Below are 23,158 nucleotides of genomic sequence, written 5' to 3' on the forward strand. Positions count from 1 at the left end.
GCGGTTGAGGAAAGATATGTCGTAGCGCTCATGGAAGCACCGTGTAGGGGAGGTCAAACTAAAACCGGATGGTATGTGTCACAAAAGATGTCTAGAACGCACTGCAGACATGAACGCTTTCGCCATACGAAGAAGAGAATTCATTTATCGTGTATATTGCCGTTTGCATTGTCATTGTTAGACGCCAGTACCAACGTCAACCGAGAAGTCTGGTGTCTTAGGCTCGCACGAATATGTCACCCGGCCCATTTTTTGCCGTAAAGCAGCAATGCGTTTTGAATTTAAAGGTAGGGCAGCCGTTATACTTTAAAAAACTGGAACTTAGTATGTTATATTGTTACGTCTCAGGGTGGGTGATGGGTGACAGCATTTAAGTTGTTGACCACATATTACTATGTGGGTCGTGAGTTTGTTCTCTCAAATTAGCAAACTTAATAAAAGTCCAAGTCTCGAACGTGGTTACTTTTTTACCTAGATTTCCATATTTCAGAAGACATAACGTTACTCAATATTACCTTTAAAGTTCGTTTTCTATAAAGCATAATTTGTCCCAGGTTGCTTAGTGTTGTAATTCATAACATTTGGATCCTCATAACCTATGGGTAGCACGACAAACGATACTATCAATAGGTAGTTAAAAAGCTTAACAATCACTTTCAAAGCAATTAGTTTTATATGTACCTAGTATGAACTAAATCTGATAAAATTAATGACCTAGTTCATATTTCTAGGCGCTTGAATTTTATTACTTATATACACAGAACAATTGAAAACTATGAAGCGGCTGATTTTTATTTCGCTTTTGTATATTTCCGTGAGTGTATTTTTTTTTACTTTTTATATGGTCTTTTATCTATAATATATATTCAACGATTTTTGTGTTTTCAGCTACTACGCGTGAATGCTGACTTAAATAGCGAAGAAGAAGGTTTGTTCAAATCACAATTTTTATAGATAGGTAATGGAATACCTAGTTTCATACATACCTACTTGTTTACTTATTACGAGTTAGAATTTAAAAAAACATTCAACCTTATCAATTAGATATGACCAAATAATCAGAAATGAATTTTAAGAGTGAAATACATACATTGATGTGCCTTTGGAAAACATACAGCATTGTATTATGAAGAAGCAGTGTGTACTTAGCTTAGATTCCTTGTCTATGTCCAACCATAGACAGTCAATTTAGTTCCATCTTTAGCCGCTAGGTGCTGCCAGCAAGTATAAAGGGAGCGCAGCCATCTTTGATCTTCATAGCGTTGTGTACTTTCGTACTGTGAAGTCGCAAGTCCACAAATATTTATTCGACTTCTTATTAATTGCAAAAAATATTTATTTTGTGTTTCTATGAGTGTTATTTTGCAATCATTACGAGTATTATTTACCAATCCTATCATCGGACGCCATGAATCACGCGTCATCTGTTGGAGGTGATGTTGAGTCAAGCTCCATAATTTCCGAGAGGGAAGATGTCCAGGCGAGACGCGATGGAGACGCCTCGCGTTCGAACAGCTCGTCAAGCGAAAAAGAACAAAAGGAGTCTCTGCGTAAGAAACGACGGGATTCAAAGGTAACGGTCGATCTTCGAATCGGCTCGTTATCCCACCAGGTCAGTGACGTTGTAAATCTAATAATGCATCAACTGTGTGTAACAATTGAATGTAACGAAAATTGTTGTAAACAAATTGATCTCGTCAATACGGAAATTTTGACAAAAACACAACAGATTTAAACTAATAATCTTTGTAACATAATTACTGAAAACTTTGACAAGTCGTCTCCGTCGTACAAGTTACCCGTAAAAAGCGTTTTAAATTGTATACGGAAAAAAGGGCCGTATGTATAGAAATAAGACGTCAAAGTTTAATTTCCGTGGTCTCTAACAAAGTATCCTGTTGCCGACGCACCACTCATTGAGGAATTTTTGTTTGATAATATAAAATTGAAATCTATTCAGTCCCTCGGAGGGCTACAATCCTATTTGTCACGATCTCGTACAAAAGGTAAGCCAAACATTATAAACAATCATAGTCCGTAACATCTGGCACAATCCAGAGGGGGGCAATTGAAGACACCGACGGGAGGCACTGAGTGCCACCAAAATTGTAATAATTTGTAAACCATGTATGGTTACCAAATACCGTAAACTTTCTGCGGAAGAAAAGCGACGGATCAATGCGTCCAATTTTCGATCTTCGAGAGTTGAACAAGGTCGTAAAGATAAAACACCTAACTGTTTTCGGACACCTAGGTACCAAACTTTCTCCACCCAGGGGACTGGATGATAGAATTGAACATTTCTCAGGAATATTTTTCTAGTATCAGTCGCAAAATTTCGTCGATACTTCTTGAGGATCAGCACCTCCAGGAAGGAATCGGTACCTTCTTATGAGTTAGTATGAAATGACATGCCTACCCTTCGGTCTGGCTTCAGAGCCACACCTTTTTGCTTTTATAACATGCGGGTCGCAGAGACCTTGCGTGCAAAGGGAACTCGAGTGCTAGTGTCTACTAGACGACTTCCTTTTTGGTCGACCAAGACAAATCCAAGTTGAAACTTCAGGCTGCAGAAGCTGTGAAGCTTTTGGATTAACCTTTTTTGCTTCCATAACATGCTGGGTCGCAGAGACCTTGCGTGCAAAAGGAACTCGAGTGCTAGCCTACCTAGACGACTTCCTTTTGGTCGACCAAAACAAATCCAAGTTGAAACTTCAGGCTGCAGAAGCTGTGAAGGTTTTGGATTATCTGGGCTGGCATGTCAATTTCCATTATATAGGGTGCTCAGTCGCTTGGTCGCTCGGTCGCGGAGATATTGCGTGCGAAGTCGAGTGCTAGCTTACCTACACGACTTAATCTTGTTTCACCAAGACGAATAAACGTTTTTGTTCGCATAGCATGCTCGGTCGCAGAGACCTTGCGTACATAGGGAAGTCAAATGTTAACGTACCTACGCGACTTTCTCTTGGTCCTTGAAGACAAATACACCTTTTTGCTTCCACAGCATGCTCGGTCGCGGAGGCATTGCGTGCAAAATCGAAGTGCTAGCTTACTTACACGACATGATCTTGTTTCACCAAGACAAATAAACGTTTTTGCTCCCATAGCATGCTCGGTCGCGAAGACCTTACGTACATAGGGAAGTCAAATGTTAACCTACCTACGCGACTTTTTCTTGGTCCATGAAGACAAATACACCTTTTTTGCTTGCATAGCATGCTCGGTCGCGGAAACATTGCGTGCAAAGGGATGTTGAGTGTTATCCCACCTACGCAAATCCCACCAGGTCCATCAAAAGAAGTCCAAGTTGAGTCTTCAGGCCACATAAGCTGTAAAGCTCTTGGATTATTTGGGCTGCCAAGTCAGCCTTACAAAAAATCAATTAGTACACTGGTTCAAGAGATGACATGTCTGGGGATTCGATGGAAAATTGCGAGAAATGAAGTGGCCACTCAACAACATCCTAGCTCAAACTCTGACGGAATTACATCAATCTATGCTAACTTGCAAATTTTCTTGCGAAGTTTCAAGGAAAGGGGTAAAAAACAGGCCATCCTGCATGTGTTAACAATTAAATGCAGTGCTGACGCGGAGCCACATGTTAGACATTGCCGATACACAAAACCAACCATTTCCTGGCAACGGAAGCTTCGGACATGTGTAGGGGTTACAAATGCAGTGCTGACGCGGAGCCACATGTCAAACATTGCCGAGACCCAAAACCAACCATTTCCTGGCAACGGAAGCTTCGGACATGGGTAGGGGTTACAATTAGACAAAATATTAACGTCCTGTCTATGGTCAGCTCAACAACAGAAACGGCTCACCCACAAAAGAGCTATTTACAATGGTAGTGACAATCAAAATGAATTTGAAAGTATTTCACTAACGTTGACCTTTCGATTTTTAAACCTAAGCAATAAGTTCAAGATAACTGTCAGCTTATAATCTCTCGGGGAGATACAACATCATAGCCGACAGGCTATCACGAGGAAATCAACCTGCGAAATGGCACTTTTTACCACAAGTGACCACAAAAGTTTTTCGAAAGTGGGGTCATCCAGATATAAACCCATTCGCCGACCAAGATTGGATACCTTCAGCAGACCGTAGAGGATGCAACTAGCATGGAGAATTACTCCTCTCAACCTTCTCCCCAAAGTACTGACTCACTTCAAGTGTCTAGGGAACCTACCTGGTAGTGTTCCCAGACTGAGCGAAAGCATTTGGGTTTCCAAGCCCTCAGATCCCGAACGCTAGATAACTCGCACGAAATCCAAAACCTGCCTCCTCCACAGGTTAAACATTAACCCTGAAAGCTTAGAAAGGGGGGGGGGAGGTTGTACAAATAATAGACTGGTCTAAACAGGAGAAGATTTATTGAAAATTAGCTGGTGTCAATCCACTTTGTCAGCATACTTACCAGCAACTAGAAGATGGTGCATATGGTGCTACAGTTTTAAAATTGATCCTAAGTCTGCAGATGTTGCCAAATTCTTTCTTCTTTTCCAAAAAAGAAAATTTTGCCTATAAAACAATCCTTCTGCATTATAAAGCAGCGCTGTCGACTTTCTGTGGGCGAAATACATGTAGGACAGCAAACATTCTCAAGCTCTCTAATAAAAATTGCTATTTTAAAAAAGCCATCGGAATGGCTAAACAAAATTCAACTACTTATTACAATTTTACTAAGTGTAGTCCCATTCACATGAGATCCGAGAATAGTTCTAAACTGGTTTTCTTCAAACCCAGCCACCACATCACGCCTCAATGTAGCTTGAAGGACACCAACAACCATGTTGCTGGCTACGGGACGTAGAGTTAATGACCTTACTTTGCTCAACATTTCTAAAGACAGTTTCTTTGATAACAGAGAAAAACATCTTTCTGATACCAGTCTTTGGGTCTAAAATTGAAATCCATTTTCGTTAATAATCTGCATAAGTGCTTTCTAAACATGAAACTAAAGACATGCCCGGTAAGATTCGTAAGGACTTTTTTCTAACTATGTGTTGTCACAAAAGCGGCATCCCGTACTGTAATTGGAAACTGGTCTTCGTTCAACCTTACGAGGTAATGGCATCAACGCATCTCTAAGAAGTTGTAGATCAGCAGTAGCCTCTGAGATGGATTGATAATGAACCAATGGACGAAATACTTTCTAGAGGCAATTGCAAATCATCCAAACGTTTACAATAAATATTGCCGAATAATAGAGCTTCGTAAAAATCCTCACGATTCTTTTTTTCAACACATTTACTTCTACATGATGTATATACATCATTTATACAATTTATACATTTTCTTGTATATAAAAGATAAAATGTTTATTACAAACTTATAAATATTTTTTTATTATTGAATTAACATGGAAGTTAACAACTGTTTTTTCGATTTAATAATTATATAAATTATGAACATTATCATTGCGCTTCATAATTTTATTATGGCTTTACCTATTTCATCATAGCGTTGTGCTTAATAATTTCACCAGCAGATAACAAACACGTCTTCATAATACAATGCTGTATGTTTTCCAAAGGCACATCAATATTACGGTTTTACATAACAATAAAACCGATATTATGTGCCGAGAAGGAAAACATACAGCATTGCAGGAAGTTCTTCCTGGTGAAGACTATGAAGATCAAAGATGGCTGCGCTCCCTTTATACTTGCTGGCAGCACCTAGCGGCTAAAGATGGAACTAAATTGACTGTCTATGGTTGGACATAGACAAGGAATCTAAGCTAAGTACACACTGCTTCTTCATAATACAATGCTGTATGTTTTCCTTCTCGGCACATAATATCGGTTTTATTGTTATGTAAAACCGTAATATTAAACTTAATAATGAGTCTGTTTCGAGAGTGTATCCCTATTCTCTTCAAACAAAAATAATCGGCCCCTAAACAACGAAGTTAATGATGAACTGACACTTGAAACATGGTATAGAGTTGAAGAGAGAACCTCTTTTTTTAAGGCGTTTTAAAAGTAATTTACTAACGATCTAAGATTTTTTCAGATGTTTTTACAACTGAGGCAACAGAAGAAGAGGTATTAAATAAAATTATTAAATTTCTAAAGACATTACAGAAACCATGGTTTTTACAGCTTACAATTTACATCTCTGAAAAAACCTACAGTCAACATTTTTGTTTTTCAGTGGCACATGGATTTTATGCCGGTAAGCCTTATTTAAATACTAGCGACCCGCCCTCGCTTCGCTTCGGAAACATTAAATTTTATTATTGACTAGCGACCCGCCCTCGCTTCGCTTCGAAAACATTAAATTTTATTATTGATAGCGGAGTCCCGCGACATTACCCGCGGCTATTGTCATATCGCGGGGACGCCGCGGGGCTAAGCTAGTCTAAAAAAAGTAGCCTAAGTTACTCCTTATATCATCAGCTATCATTACTTACCTACCTAAAGTCTCGTCAAAATCGGTCCAGCCGTTCCACAGATTAGCCGAAACAAACAGACAGACAGACAGACAAAAATTGTAAAAAATATTATTTTGGTGTATCTACCGTATATGCATGTAGTATAGTAACCGGCAAACATCTTGACCTTGACTGCGCAGAACCGAATTTTAGATCACTTTGGTGGTGAGGGTAAGGCGCGACGGCAGGGGAAATCGTATCAAATCAAATCAAATCAAATCAAATTTTTTTTATTCAACATAAATGAAAGTACATACTTGTTGAACGTCAAAAGAACTACCGCCAATTCACAAGAACTAGCCTCCGTCCTGAGAAGAATTGGCAAGAAACTCAGCGGGCATGTCTTTTTTTTTTTTACATATAAAATTATTATTTATTTATTTTTTAATATTAGATTTTTTTTAAATATAAATTTTTTACACTGAGTATTATAATGTAACAATTACTACAATATTGAAATGCCTGGAGCGAGCAACTAATTCCCACTTTGTGCAATCTTCTAGATAATCATTGACTTTATAGTAAGCTTTATTGCACAGATGTTCTTTAATAGTTTTCTTAAACCTATGTATATGTAGGTTCTGAACATCATGTGGGATTTTGTTGTACAGGCGCACAGACAAACACCCGAATGAATTTCGTATCTTATGTAACCTACTCATCGGCACAACAAGCTTGTGTTTGTTCCTAGTATTTCTATTATGTATGTCCGACTGTTTAGGAAGCTCCTCAATATGTTTACGAACATACATCAAATTTTCAAAAATGTACTGGGTTGGCATAGTGAGAACTTTAATTTCTTTAAATTTCTCCCTCAGGGATTCCCTTGAGTGCATGTTATAAATAGCACGTATAGCTCTTTTCTGCAGAATAAATATCATTTCTACATCGGCCGCATTGCCCCATAGCAAAATGCCATAGGACATGACACTGTGGAAGTAACTAAAGTAAACTAAACGAGCCGTGTCCGCGTTTGTTAACATTCTAATTTTTTTTACTGCGTATGCTGCAGAGCTGAGCTTACTCGCCAATTTATGAATATGAGGTCCCCACTGCAGTTTGGAGTCCACTGTTATACCAAGAAATACGGTTGACTCAACAAGCTCCAATGATTCCTCAGAAACAATTACATCACTATCCACTTGTCTCACATTTAAAGATGGTTTAATACATTTTAAAGTAAATTTAATACATTTAGTTTTCTTACTATTCAATAATAGGTTATTGATACGGAACCAATGAACCACACACGAAATCGCATCGTTCACTTCGTCATAGACTTGTAATTGTCGTTTAATTTTAAATAATAAAGATGTATCATCTGCGAATAATACGACCTCGTGTCGGGACTCAATAAAACTAGGTAAATCGTTTATATATATTAGAAATAAAAAAGGACCCAAAATGGAACCCTGAGGTACACCCATTTTCAACAAGGTGCCTGAAGATCTATTACCTTTCACATCTACTGTTTGTATCCGTCCTGATAAATAGGAAGTAATAAGTTCCAATGCACCATCCCTAATACCATAGTGATGTAGTTTCCTCACCAATGTTTCATGTTCAACACAGTATCGAGCGCGTTATTGGTAGATCAGTCGAACTTTGCGCCCCGCACCGCACCCTCGTTCCGCTTGCTCCCAAAAGTACGCTTGCGTACATTTAAAAGTCTATCGTTATTAATCGTTAAGTTATTTGTTATAATTGCTTGTTGACTTTGTTGCCATTGCTATTTGTTGAGTGTTTGTTGATTTTTTATAAAAAATACACTATGCCGCGACAAACTGGTGTAGTATTCAAAGGAAAGGGTAGAAAAATTGTGTACGACGTATATTGCTTTATTATAAAACAGGGGAAGAATGATATGGAAAAAGTAAAACAGACTTCGGAAGCAACAAAAACATCAGTGAGTACTGTTAGGTGCACTATTAACGAAGCTAAAGGCTCTGGCTTGCTCGCCGTGTTTGGGACTCCGGGTAAGAAAAGATCAGGGAAGAAGAAAGTTACCGGAATGAATAGTTTCGTTCAATCTGTAATAAAAAGATGTCATCATAATAACTACATAACAAGCAGCGAAACTCCGTACCGTAGAAAGGCTTCGAAAAATTTCAAGAAGATATACATTTTAATGGCTCGGTATGAAGTTTACGACGAATTATGAAAGAGCTAGGCTTCAGATGGAAAAAAAAAAACAGAAAATAATCAGAAGCTGGTAATTGAAAAAAGTAACATTCGATTACTACGAATCGAATATCTTCAAAAAATAATTAATTATAGACAAAAAAGAAGATCGAGCCGACCGAGTTGTAAACTACACCGATGAGCCCTATGTCGACTCATCACGATGATAGCGACTCGGGTGGTGAAAACAGTGATGATGGTGATAGTCAAGATTATGATAACGAAAAAAAATTACAAATACTAGCTTCGCTTCAACTGAGCCAAGACCTGGCAACAGCTCTAGTTTTGACTTAATAGAAGGAATATCTATTTTACCCCAAGATTAAATTATTACAATTATTAACCTATATTTTTTGTTGATGTTCTAATAATATATAAATAAATACATATGTTGATTTTAATAATTTAATTGCATTATGACGCAGAGTAAATAATGTTTTTGCACGTGAGTGTACCATGCGCGAACTTACCCCCACTACGTCAACAAATGCTCAAGAAGTTTGCCGGCTATTATAAAATGAGGCTATTTCAATATCACAAACACACTCCAATTTTATTTATATGTATAGATTATTTGATTTTAAGATTTCATACTACATTTTAATTCATAATTAATTCGATTTTTTTTTCTTTGTTAGACTGGTTATTTACCCGATAGCGTTTATAGAGAACTAGCTTGGTATGGTATTCTGCAAATTCAACCACTGCATCACAGTGCCAAACACAAAGTTGCTGCCCAGTTAATTTGGCAGCACACTCTTGGGAGACCTCATGTTATATTGGAAAACCCTCCTCAGGTAAATAATATATCTATAATTATATGGTCATCATTTTAGTTCACTTGTATTTAAATTAACATATCTTTTCGTGTAAAGGGGTGAATGTCTCTAGTAATTATTAACATCATATACAGATTACAAATTGGTAGAGTCCGGAGTTCCAAATATGGTTAACCAATAAATCCGAATGCAGAGCTAATATGCAGCAGGACTGTTGCATGACAAAACAGGAGTGTAATATAAGAAAAGGAAAGAATTTATTATTTCGATTATTTTAATTGTATTAAATTGTATATTTATAGTTATTGTTCGCACAACGGGAGTTATGTTTGTCTGACAAGTTTAAATGTCTCAAGTTTATATTGTGACACGCGAAATCATAGAAGTACATTTTATTTATTTGTTTATTTATTTATTTATGGATTACAGACAGGGTTTACAGTAAGACATAAAATAACATTGACATGTATAGAGCAATTGATAACTGCAACTCTAATTAGAGGCAATCACAGCATGCATTACATTAATATATCAATAGAGATTTAACAATACTATTAATAATAATAAAAAATTAAAAACAAAAGAAAGACAACAAAGACAGTAATACCCGAGTACTCAGACCAAGGCTGAGGCTGAGGTTCAACAACAACTTTTTATAATTTTGTTCCTGAATATTGGAAGGGAATCGCCAAATATGTCAAGGTTTTCAGCTTTTCTGGCTAGATTATTATAAAGGTTAGTTAGACGAGGAGTAGGTGAGTGCTTGCCTAGATTGGTTCTGCTAAAGCGGAAATCATTAATATTAATCAAATTAGATACTAACCGATTTTTTTTTCAGTCCACTCAATCGCCAGGTAAGATAAGCCGACAGATACTAGCGGAGGAGGCGGCGAAGTGGTCAAGGGAACAGCGAGCCGCCCAAGAAGTGCTGATGGAGAATATCAAGAGTGGCGGTAACGGGTTAACCGTGAGAACGGTTATCAGCGCTCAGAAGAAAACCACTTACATCATACAGAATGGTACACGAAACTAAATTATACTTAAAGTATTTTATTTTTTCTCCAGTCGTAGACATAACTAAAGCTATTTTTAAAACGACACTAACCGCTGAACTGTATTCGAAACATCACAAATAATTTAATGACAACGTGAAAATAAATTGTAAAAGCTTTGAACACGTCTAGCTGGTATATTGGACGTACGACACGGCCCAAATAAAGTCTACTATATTTAGTAGACTCGCTTCTCACCTTGTTTGTTGACATTGCTCCATCTAGACGCGTATTTAATCAAAGTGTAAAAGTAGTTTTAATAAAATTGTTATCATTGATAATAATGTACTTTAATTTCCCAGTAGGTAACGATATAAATTTTATAAATATGGCTACAGATCCTTTACTTTTTTGATTTAGGCTGGCTTATTAATGAGCCATTTAAATATTGTTATTAAATAGCTATAATGTATGTGTAGCCGAATCCTCCCTGTCATCTGATCTTAAGTTAACTATTCCCTGGGCTCAAAATCCACAATGAGAACGCCACAATGGCATAATCAAACCATTGGGGACTGTATTGTCAAAACTTAAGAACTCATATTTCTAAGTGGGTGGCGGCATTTACGCGGCTTTTCCACTTATCTAAGGATTAAAAAATAAAAACTGGTAACCTGCTCTACCACTAGGGATCTATCATTAAACACTAGGGATCTATTCACAAATCAGTAGCGAATATGGGCCTTCTTATAATACTTTACGTAGTTTGCGTAGTGGTACCTGCCAGTCAGGCGGGCATGCTATGGCACTGCATCCTGCCTATTTCTGCCGTAAAGCAGTAACGATCTGAAGGATGGGGCAACCGTTGTACTGTAAAAAGAGAGACCTTAGAATTCATATCTCAAGGTAATTGGCGGCATTTACGTTATAGATGTCTATGGGCTCCAACTCCACTGAAAACCAGGTGGGTTGTGAGCTCGTTCATCCATCTAAGCAATAAGAAAGAAACTTCGATTCATCGGCAACTGTTTTCGCGATATTGTTATGTCACCTCTATTTTTTAAACCAGGTAATTACTACAGATGTCCCGACGGCTCTGAACCAGATCTAGATGCTTATAGAGTCCAAGCGAACATGCACGAACGAAAATGCACGTTTGGAAGACAATCCATTCCAGTACCGGTCGATCCCTGCATAGAGGCCGAAGTGGCGCCAATAGAATACTCTTTCCACGAAGGTTGGATGTTCTGTCTCGGTAATGGCGAGAGAGAAAACAATTATTTCCAAAACGGAACATTGGACTGTGGGAACAAAACTAAGGTGAGAAAACAAAAATATGATTTTTTCTCAATTTGTGATTGGTACCCCCGTTTTGATAATGATATCGAAGCAGTATGTATGGATGAATTGTATGTGTTCTAATGTGTTTTTAACACGGTTTTGTTAGCTTTACCTCTATCTAACTAACCGAATATTAGGACGTCATTTTTACTAACTTCGAAACGTCCAATTAACTGGAGAATTTGCAGACGCGTCAAGGAGCGATTACGAAATTTACCTAATATCTTGATCCCGATCACCACAGTAAAACAATGATTTATTTATGGTTTAGTTCGATTAATTAAAACTATGTTTTTTTTACGTAATTTAAGGTGCCCGTTCATGAGTTTCTAGATCTATGCGCCATCGACAATAACATTGTTATAACATTTGATTACTTCGGTGACGAGCCACGAAAAGACATGATGCACAATGCGACATTGTGCACTTCTTGGGATCCATGCCGATTGTCTTATTTGTATCGACTTGAGGTAATTTTATGACCCTACTTAATTTAATTAATTCCTTTATAGCTAAGCTGTGAGTAGATAGCCAAAAATATAATACAAATTTTGGTTACAAAAGCAACCGACTGTATCATCCTAAAACGAGAAAGCATCATTGTAGTCGAAGTCATTCAAATAGGCTTATGGATAAATCAAAGGGAATGCCCTAATGGACTAATGAGTCATTTTATGATGAAATTGGAATAGGGCCTTAAGAGAAGCCACAGCCTACTGAGTTTCTCGCCGGATCTTCTCAGTGGGTCGCATTTCCGATCCGGTGGTAGATTCTGCGAAGCACTCCTCGTGCTAGGGTTAGTGTTAGCAACGTCGTCAGGTTTGAGCCCCATGAGCTCACTTAATTAGTTAGCTTAGGTACGAAAAAAACAAAACAAAAAAGAGGAGCCTTCAAATATTTAACGTGTTCAACAAACATCAAAGTCGGTTCACCTTAAAAAATATCTAACGTAACACATAAAAATACAATCAGATTCAGACCCTCCTCCTTTCTTGAAGTTCGTTACAAATACATGTACGTTAATACTTAAATAATAACATTTTCAAAGGCTGGATAGGTCGGTAGCGTATAAATGAAATATTGTTTTTTTATTTTAAACTGAGAGTCGTTTATTCCGACTGCAAGAAAAATAATTACTCTAGTAATCAGTAATATATGTAAATGATAAAATATATAATTGGTATTTTACCAAGAGCTAATCAGTATGCAAATATAGCCGTACCATTTAAACTGGCCTAAAGGTCTTGTTACCAGGCCATAATTATTCCAAAAAAGCCTTTGAACGAGACGGGGCGCATAATTTGTCTATTTTCACCTTCATGCAATGAGTCGACTTCCAGCCGCCTCCAGTCGAAATGACGCCATCCTTCCCTACCACAACGCCTAATCCATGCGAGATAACAGTGTGCCCAGATTGCTTGGATGGGGTCACAGAAAGGATCGGAGAAGTTATTGAAGGTGAGCCAAGTATATTAATAAATATATAGACAGAACATTTTGGTTTATGTGCTTAGAACAATATTACATACTCTTAATATTATATATCTATAATAAAATAAAAATTAAATTATGATATTCAGTTACTGTATCTTTTAACTGAATTTCGTTAGGTACGTTTATGGAGGGTAGAACTAAGGAGCACCATCTTGTTTGGGGACAAGTTGAAAAAGTGTCCATCTGTAAACAGCAAATTATAGTTCGAAAACTCACCGAATTAGCGCTAGTGTAGCAAGGGGAAATAGTATGAATATAGAAGCTTTAAACTGAGTGAAGTGTGCTGGATTGCAGTGAAGGGTAGGTTCCGATTTACACTGCGAGCACTGTTCAGTGCTCTCACTGCTATTCGTTACCTACGTTAAGGACTGACAGTATACAGTCGTAGTAACTTAAAGAATGATTGATGATACATGATGATGAAAGGAACGGAGGAATGATACATGATTTCATAAATCTTCACTTCAGCACTTTTACCGTGCATAACCTCATTTCAATAATACGGTTATTAAGTTATTATAGATTAAATTGCTTGAAAAACAATATTTTCTTTTACTAAAAATATACTTACTTTTAGTGATTAATTAAACAGACAATAACTTGAATATTCTATTTTCAAATATAAGTAAATTTAAACAAGATTTTTTTGCTGAAGTGAAAACACCGCCATGACAACGTCGATGACAGTATACTGTACTGTAAAGGAACGGCTTGGCAGTATACTAATTTGACGTCACACTTTACAGTGCTCGCAGTGCAAATCGGAATATACCAGAAGTGTAACAGCTTATGGCGCTGTTTTTAAAAAAAATCCACTTGCTACTATGGCGCCATCTTAATTTGCTGCCCTTCAGTGGACACTTTTGAATATACTGAGATGGTTCTTCTTACCTCTACCTCTACCCTCCATAGGTACTTTTATAAAATTTATAACTTTGAGTTTTCAGCGCCCCCCCCCCCCACACGGCCTATGGCATTTTGCCAACACTGCCAATCTATAAGTTAAGCCACTTTTTCCCATACATACACTGCAACTAATGCCCGTATCTTTAGACGTTTCGTCAAATAATCCTCCACTCTTAACTCATCCGATGATGCTCGAGCATCCCTCCCAAACTTACTCGAGTTTCGTATTTTTAGTCGACCATTACAATATTCCTCAACTGTCCTTGAGTGAGGTAGAGTCGCGTTATTGCGTCACCACGACAACATCAGTTTGTGGAAAATTTGATCAAGCTAGCATCAAACCCATTGAAGAACTCAATGGGTACGTCGCAACGTACCTTGACTTGACAGTTCGTTCACTACACTCCGGTTAGGAAATTTTTCCAAGGACGTTTGAGTGGAGTTTATTTTTACGACTAATAAGCATACGAAAACGGGCGTTGGAAGTTGAGTCGAGTCGAGTTAAGCTCGTGTGAACGACTAAAGATACGGGGGTAAGACTTTTAACATAAAACATTTTTTAGTTGTACATTGGATAGAATTTGATGATATATTATTGTTCTAGTGGACTCAGAGGATGACAAAAAAGTGGGATCTAAATCAAAAGATTTTGATGTCTAGCAAGATGTTAAACATACATTGTAAAACAAGTTATCAGAAAAGTTTTTGATTAAAGATTTATGTGTGATCATTCAATATCCTAATCCCATATTTTTAAGTGTGTTGATAATTTTAAGAATTTGTCTCCTTTTTCTTGTAAATATGAGAATAGAGAAGTTGCAAAGGCACCTTGTGTCTGTAACAGTTGTATATCAAGTATTCTATGAGCTTTTTTGTTGACTTACCAAAAAATACATATCTAAATCTACTTGCCAATGATATATGTACACCTTCCTTCCAATTTTAGTCTTTGGATTAAAAAGTAAATGAATAATCGGGAACAAATCACCTACGGTCATCTGGCACTCTTGGAGTATGGAAATCTCTAATTGACAGACACACCTAAATGTAATATAAACAATATAAACAAACATCAAAACCGGTAAAACTTCAGGATTCTGGTTTTGCTCAATATACGGAACCTGTTATACTTGTGCCTACAGCACGTCAATATTGTCTGTATCATTGTAAATAAAGGACGTGTCCACAGAACACTATCGCTTGTTTATTAAACAATACTCGCTCACACCATTTTAACGGCTACATAAACATAAAATAGATATATACAATACTTACTTACAAACAGGATATTGCAATAGACTGATTGATGTTGAATAACTAATAGCTAAAAGTCTTGGCTGAAAAGACATTAGTACGACTAAAACAAGACACCAACTTCGTCAACAAATTGGGATGTAGAGATGTTGTTAAATAGTTACGTTGGTGTGTGTTCCGGCGATAAAACCGTAATGTAACACTTAACGCCAATGTTGAAGCAATAACAGGCGGATTAAGGACAATTCCGTATTATTTTAACATGGCATGAACCGAGTTTCCGAAATCTGTGCGTCAATGGTGTACGCGGTATATGTGGGACTGCCGTGGCTAGTAGTAGCTATCCACTTAACGAATCCCATGTATGTACTATCGCCCGCATTTGGGCCTAGTTAGATGACCTACTAGTTAGATTTTTTTACAGACAGTTTACGGAAATTCACAAATAATTTATTTATTTTATTTATTTATTGAACTGAAAGTTCTTTATCGACGTGGGAAGGAAAAAACGTATCTAACGTTTTTCGGTTATGCGCCATGTTTATTTTATTTCTATTTAGTTTGTTATCAACAGATGTCGCTGCTATATTTTATAAGTTTCCCTTCTACCGTGTGTGACTTGCACACAAACACTTTTATTATTTATTTATTGTTAGCATAGAAACACAATCATAATTTGCATCTGTGCTTGAACTAGGTAATAAATTATAAAACCTGTATCTCAAGCAGCAGTGCTCCTGGTACAAAGAATACAACAGCTTTACTTCAAATACACAAAAATAGAAAAAACTAAACTGGAAAAAAAAGGATGTAATGAGTCTGAGCATGAGTGAGTGTAAGAGGGTGTGTGTGGGTGTAGTCAAAAACATTAAAAGTTATTTAACAAAACTTCAGTGTCCTCATAGTTGAAATTAAGCAACCAATTAAATATAGAAGTTCTGCATTTCTTGCTGTTTAGGGGATATACAAGGGCGGGATGATAAGTACCTAGCCTAATAATGAAACACTTAACTTTCCATGATAAAATTAATTTTATTTTTCGACATAGTCTCCGTGAACCTCTACGCACTTATTCCATCTTCGTTCTAAAGCAGTAATGCCTTCCATAAAATAATTTATTTCGAGGCCTGTAAAATACTCCTCTACAGCGGCTATGACTTCATCATTTGTGGCAAATTTCTGTCCGCCTAAAAAAGTTTTGAGCTTAGGGAATAAGTGGAAGTCTGATGGCGCTATATCAGGCGAATAAGGTGGGTGGGGCAGCAAATCTTACTTCAGTTCGTTGATTTTTGCCATAGCTTTAACACATGTGTGACCCTAGGGTGGAAAATGTTTTTTTTTCGCCAAATCTGGTCGTTTTTACTGAATACATTGATGAAGATTATCTAGAAGATTAGTGTAGTATTATCTGTTTATTGTTTGACCTTTAGGAAGGTAATCTATCATTAAGATCCCAACTGCATCCCAAAAGACGGAAGCCATGACTAATCCAGCCGACTTTACAGCCATGACCTTTTTTGGAGCCGACCATCCCGATTGCGTCCACTGTTTTGATTGAATTTTTGATTCTGGCGTGTAATAATGAACCCATGTTTCATCTGCTGTTACAAATCGACGTAAAAAATCGGCTTTATTATTCTGAAACGGTCCAAACATTCTTTTGAGTTTTGCACTCGAATCCTTTTATGATCGTGCGTAAGCAATCGCGGCACCCAACGGGCCGATGACTTTTTCATATTTAATTCCTCACTTAGGATATGATGTACCCGGTCTTTTGAGATACCTGTAGTGTCAGCTATTTCAGATAACTTCAATCGTCGATCTGTTAAAACCATATCATGTACTTTCACGACCATTTCCGGTCTCGTGACGTCCGGGGTGGGCTTCATCTTGGACACATGTACGACCGCGTTTAAACTAATCCACCCAGTTTTTTACTGTGGCATAAGAAGGAGCACATTTACCCAAAACATTCTTTAACTCGTCATAGATATCTTTCCCCTTCATGCCCTACATATGAAGAAACTTTATCACCGATCTTTGTTCAAATTTATCCATTTTGAAAACACTTGACGAAATATATTTTCAAATAACAAAAAATCTATAAAATTTTCACGCCACCAAATTTAACAATTGCCGGATACTAAGCACTTCACAATTTTGATAAAGCAGATGTGTAGGGTACATCTTAGATACCCTCAGACACAGCCCACTGAGTTTCTCGCCGGATTTTCTCAGTGGGTCGCGTTTCCGATCCGGCGGTAGATTCTGCGAAGCACGGCTCTTGCTAGGGTTCGTGTTAGCAACGTCGTCAGGTTTGAGCCACGTGAGCTCACCTACTAGTTAAGGTTACGCTGACATAGCTTCGCAAGGCTTACAGCCTGGCCACGGGACATTCGCCGGTACTAATATTCGCGCGGTGCGAACGGCGAAGCGTTTAGCGACTAAAATAAACGCATAGCAATGTACTTATCAAGCCACGCGCAACGGCGACCGGCGAAATGTATCGAGCGATTCGCGCGGGCGACTTGCGACGCGGTGGGCGAGCAAAAAGTGCAGTGGTGCAGTGATTAAATGAGTTTAGTTGTTTTCGCCGCGAAAAATGAACACTGAAATTTTTATTGCTGAAATACTAGCTAGACCAGCTATTTGGAAGTCTAGCCACCCAAAGCCAGCGAAAAATTTTCTGGATACATTCTGTATTTCTCGTGCTTCTTGTGGAATTCTCCACCTATACTCCAATACTTATTCAAATCATGTAGTCCACAATCTCTTCCAAATAATAGGTCTTGAACCAAAAAACTATTTCTTTCTAAGCAATATCGAGATAATTTCGATATAGACATTTCGTTGTCGGACTTCCTTACTAGTCGCGGCGGCGAACGTGACTACCCGTGGCCTGCAAACGGTGCCGCACGAGTGGTCGCCTCATCCGCCGCTTCGTCGTTCGCACTGCCCATGTCGATCCCCGTGGCTAGGCCGTTAAGTAGGAAAAAAGGAAAAAAAAAGAGCCCTATGGTGGAATACGTACTTGTGAAGTATCTGTATTCTTTAACTGATAGATTATACACTTAAAATATTCTATAACTCGTAAATATTATTTAGAAGTATGTGACTTTTTGTTGGGAATACGAAGCTTCGACCTTTATTCCAAAATGTTTAAAAGTATATGCGGCGTTCCCTTTGCCTGCTACAAATGAAAAATTTTAAAAATTCGCAGAATTGCTGCACGTCATTGTCTCGATTCTCGAATATAGTGTTTATTCTATGCGTTAAACACATATTAAGTGTATAATCTATGTTAAACACTTCTGCACGTTTTTAAAGTGGTGCAAGGTTCAAATCCAAAATGAAACTTAATTTTTAGCTGATGTGTGGTTAAAGGATGCTTTTTAAACATTATGAATAATTAATGGTCATTTCAAAAACATGGTAGTGATTCAATCTCTAAGAGATACTTTGCAAGTACTACCAGAAAAAACTGTATTTACTTTACCTACAATAACGAAAGTGATTTCTTTGAAACTCGAATACAGAGTGGGAGATGTAAGTACAAATTGTCTAGAATATCTAAATCTCAATGAATAACTGTAATTTAGAATCTTCAGAAATAATGTAATGACAATATTAAACGCGAACCGCGAAAAAATAATTAAATCTTTGCCTAGCTAGCATAACAAATACGCTATGTGTAATTATGTAAGTAAAAATGCAAAAGGGAAATGTTTATTTTTAATTATTTTTTTATTGCTTAGTTGGGTGGACGAGCTCACAGCCCACCTGGTGTTAAGTGGTTACTGGAGCGCATAGACATCTACAACGTAAAAGCGCCACCCACCTTGAGATATAAGTTCTAAGATCTCAGTATAGTTACAACGGCTGCCCCACCCTTCAAGCCGAAACGCATTACTGCTTCACGTCAGAAATAGGCAGGGTGGTGGTACCTACCCACGCGGACTCTTAAGAGGTCCTACCATCAGTAGTGCAGGCCCAGCAAACATTATACAGTTCAAAACATGTATTTGGTTCTAACTACTCTTTAGTTATGTTACAAGTAAATAGGGCTTTAATTTTAGGCAAACACAACAATTTATAATGGACCAGACCCAAAATTACCATTTGCTAATTCTGAGCTATTTTATGCTACAATTTCTCAATCAAGGAGGTTGACTGCTTGTGATCAAGGATGCAAAGATGTTTATGAAATCACTTTTGATGTGAAGGTAACTATTGCAGGATGTTGTTTATGTTATTAAAATTTGTAAAATATTCTCACCATAGAACTAACATTTGAGTGAGAAGTAAAATTGTCATGCCTTGAAAATATAATAATCTATGGTTAATATGGATTGAGTAACATAACATTTAACTGAATTTGATCAAATATAAAATAATTAAATATTTGATATTCTAAACACATACATAGTTTCAAAAATGGATTATAGCAAATTATGATTTATGTCAATTCATCTTGCGTTTCTTACAATTCTTAACATAAATAACAAATTGTGTTTTTATTGCTTTTATTAACAGTCACAAGGCTCACCTCACTCAAATATCTAATGCTAAGCTGTCACTGTCGCTTATCAATATCAGAAATGATTACAACACAGCTAAACTGTAGCCTGCTGTGTACTTACTATGCACATTAGAATTATTTGCTTTACTAATACTTGAATTATTGTTATTTTTCCAGGATAGTAATTTCACTTTCAAGGCTGGTGATACAATAGGTATCATTCCTAAAAACCCACAAGTTGAAGTGGACTTTATTTTAAACCATTTAAGTCTTACTTCACAAGCAGATTTACCTTACACGTTGCTTTTAGGGAATAAAGAAAGTAAAATACCAACACATGTACCTGTTAAATCAACATTGAGACAAGTGTTGACTGATTGTTTGGATCTTCGGTGTTTGCTTAAAAAGGTCAGTTATTATTTGATGCTTCTCTTGTAAAATTTTTATAACATATTTTACTACCCATTTTACCATTTAATTTTACTACAAAACAAACTTTATCTATCTATTCTTTGACCTCCTCTGGTGTGTTTTTACCACCCCCACTGATAAAATTATTTGAAATCACAGTGTTTGGTAAAAAAAAAGTACTAACAGTATAACTATTTTTAAGATGTACTATCAAACAGTCAATTATTAATTTGTTTTTATTCCTTATGTTTTAAGTCACGAAGATTAAATATTATTTCATTTATCACTTAATTTAGTGTTGACACAAATAATGCAATTAGTTATTTAACAAGAATACTTTTGTACCAATGTTTTACAATATAATTGTTTCAGTTGTTCCTGTTAGCGATATCGAGATATACAAAAGAAGATAACGAAAGACAAGTACTCGAATATTTAAGCAGCAAGGAAGGATCTACAGCATATAAAACTCACATATTAAATAAACAAATAAACATTTTGGATATTTTCACACTGTTTTCATCCTGCAAGCCACCAATAGAAGTATTATTATCCTATTTACCGAAGCTACTGCCTAGACCATATTCTATAGTCAATTCATATTTAGAAGACAGTAATGTAATTAAAATTTGCTTCTCCGTAATGAATTTAGGAAATAACAGAAGAGGTCTAACAACTGGTTGGTTGGAAGATCACATTTTGAACAAAAACATCAATCTGGAGCATAGTCTAAATGATTTATGTTTAACAGACCATAAACAGAGAAGTGAGTTCAAGGTGCCTATTTATATAAGGAAGAATATTTCCGGGTTCAGTTTGTCTGAAAATTTAGAAACTCCATTGATATTCATTGGTCCCGGTACTGGAGTAGCTCCCTTTATAGGATTTTTACAAGAAATAGAGTATGCAAAGAAGAAGAATTCTAAAGGAAAGTTTGGTACAGTCGACCTGTTTTTCGGATGCAGGAATCCCGAATTAGATTTTATCTACGAGAAGGAACTAAAAGGATTTTTGTCAAGGAACGTATTGAATAGTTTGAATGTATCTTTTTCGAGAGTTGATAACAATGAAGTCAAATACGTTCAGGTACATTTCTCTCTACAATTTTATATATATATATCTATAATAAAAAAAAAAATTATAGTTGAAAAATTCAAAATTTATTTTCTTCTATAGGCTTTTGCAAACGTATCAGTATCCATGATTACAACCTACATTGGCTTATTCTCGAATCACCCATGTTGGGAACACATTTGTACTCATGTTAGTTCTAGGCAAAATGTATTTGCAAAAATATAATTTTTTAATAAAATTGACTGCATCAAATGAGTAACTATTATAAATTTTACTTTCCAGGATGCTGTTATGAATGAAGGAGAAAAGATAGCTCAGTTAATAAAAGATGGAGCAAATATATTTGTTTGCGGAGATGTTAGAACGATAGCAGAACAAATAAAAGATGTCTTAATTAAATGCCTTACTAAATATGATAATTGTTTAGAGGATCATGAGAAATATATAGTGCAGATGGAGAAAGACAGAAGATATATTGTGGACGCTTGGTGTTAATGAAGAAAAAATTTCAAAGTAAATAAACATACAATTTCAAGTGTAGTCCTTTTCTTTAAATATATTTTCCAACTTACTATTCCAAATAATTATTCAGTCAGAAATGCCTAAAAATAGCAGCCCTCAAAATAACGTTGCCCTAGGATTTTTGTGCTCATACCCCGCCCGCCATCCCCAGTGAAGGGCGGAAGTCCGGCGATTTCCTCCTGACCAAAACAAAAACTGTGTGTTTAGTGCGAGTTTTTTAACGTTCTCGATAGAGTTAAGTTAACTCAAATTCGTACGCAGTTGGAATGGCGCCCCTAGCGGCAAACGTAGGCAAAGGTTCCATGGGGAGTGCCACTACGGTCATCCATAGTGCGTTTCCAGAGTTCTTTTTTGCCACGTACCATCCGGCTATGGAATGAGCTCCCCTCCAAGTCCATGGGCGACGGTAACCACTCACCATCAGGTGGGCCGTATGCTCGTCTGCCTACAAGGGCAATAAAAAAAAACTCAATACAAAGGACTTTTTTTGAAAAAAAGTTGTCGGGTGATGATGATTTTAACTTATTTTGATAGACAAAGAAATATCGTTTCATATTTAGAAAACGATTTTTATATTCTCACCCAGGTTTAAGAGAAATCTGTTTTTTTCTGCAGCTAAAACTAAGTTGTTGTTTTCTTCGAAATCAATAATCGCTCTCATCATTATTTACAGTATTAAATAAGTTAATTGTGGTTAATGTTGCTAGAAATAAGCCCTTACGTACATTTTATTCATATTATATCCTCATAATAATAATAAAAAGAAATGAAATCCGGTAGCCGGCAACGATATTGTTGTTGTTGTTTTTAAATTCGCCAACAAGCAGGCAAAGAGCGTAGCCTATACAGCCTAGTCTGGCGTAGTTATATTTTTTATATTTTTTTATGTTAATAAAAAGCTGGTGTATCTCTTTTTATTGCTTTTTGGGAGTTTTGATGTCGACTCGATGAATAGCACATTGAGTGAGCGTGAATTTCCGCAGACCTTTTATCTTGAAAAAAAAAACAGTCACTGCTATGTTAGCCACAGTTTTATTCCAATGCCTCAATAATCGTGAACAACGATTATTGACGTTTAATACACAAAGCAACACCCAATTTGCATATTAAACATCACAATAAACTATTAAAAAACATTAAAATAAAACCTCAAGTGACGCCTCACTCGGGTTGCTGCCAAAACTCTCTGATCATATTATTATATAATAAGAATAGAGTAATGGCCATTGAGATTTTTACT

General features: G+C 36.7%; 2 protein-coding genes and 1 long non-coding RNA gene across 4 annotated transcripts; 2 read left to right on the forward strand and 1 right to left on the reverse strand.

Moving 5' to 3' along the window:
- The first annotated feature begins 1,083 nt into the window (after nt 1-1,083).
- On the forward strand, nt 1,084-14,881 carry LOC114246990 (uncharacterized). Of its 2 annotated transcripts, XM_089737218.1 has the most exons (9): nt 1,084-5,948; nt 6,025-6,056; nt 6,166-6,186; nt 9,265-9,423; nt 10,244-10,424; nt 11,467-11,717; nt 12,050-12,208; nt 13,079-13,196; nt 14,743-14,881. In XM_089737218.1, the coding sequence occupies exons 3-9, from the start codon at nt 6,172-6,174 to the stop codon at nt 14,796-14,798; spliced, it is 939 nt and encodes a 312-aa protein (XP_089593344.1). In that variant the 5' UTR covers nt 1,084-5,948; nt 6,025-6,056; nt 6,166-6,171; the 3' UTR covers nt 14,799-14,881. The 2 variants fall into 2 exon arrangements, with proteins under 2 accessions (XP_089593344.1, XP_089593345.1); XM_089737219.1 differs by lacking the exon at nt 13,079-13,196 and having other exon boundaries at nt 5,925-6,056.
- On the reverse strand, nt 8,261-9,141 carry LOC149500111 (uncharacterized). The gene is made up of 2 exons (XR_016325112.1): nt 9,097-9,141; nt 8,261-8,475 (listed from the first exon to the last, which is right to left on the reverse strand). It is a non-coding gene; the product is annotated as an uncharacterized LOC149500111 (long non-coding RNA).
- Nucleotides 14,882-18,348: 3,467 nt separating the features above from the next.
- Nucleotides 18,349-21,931, forward strand: LOC114248178 (methionine synthase reductase). Its single transcript, XM_028181340.2, has 5 exons — nt 18,349-18,938; nt 19,469-19,615; nt 20,089-20,319; nt 20,695-21,408; nt 21,679-21,931. The coding sequence occupies exons 1-5, from the start codon at nt 18,822-18,824 to the stop codon at nt 21,889-21,891; spliced, it is 1,422 nt and encodes a 473-aa protein (XP_028037141.2). The 5' UTR covers nt 18,349-18,821; the 3' UTR covers nt 21,892-21,931.
- Nucleotides 21,932-23,158: the final 1,227 nt, after the last annotated feature.

The sequence above is a fragment of the Bombyx mandarina genome, chromosome 23 (genome assembly GCF_030267445.1).
Source record: "Bombyx mandarina strain Sakado chromosome 23, ASM3026744v2".
NCBI lineage: Eukaryota > Metazoa > Arthropoda > Insecta > Lepidoptera > Bombycidae > Bombyx > Bombyx mandarina.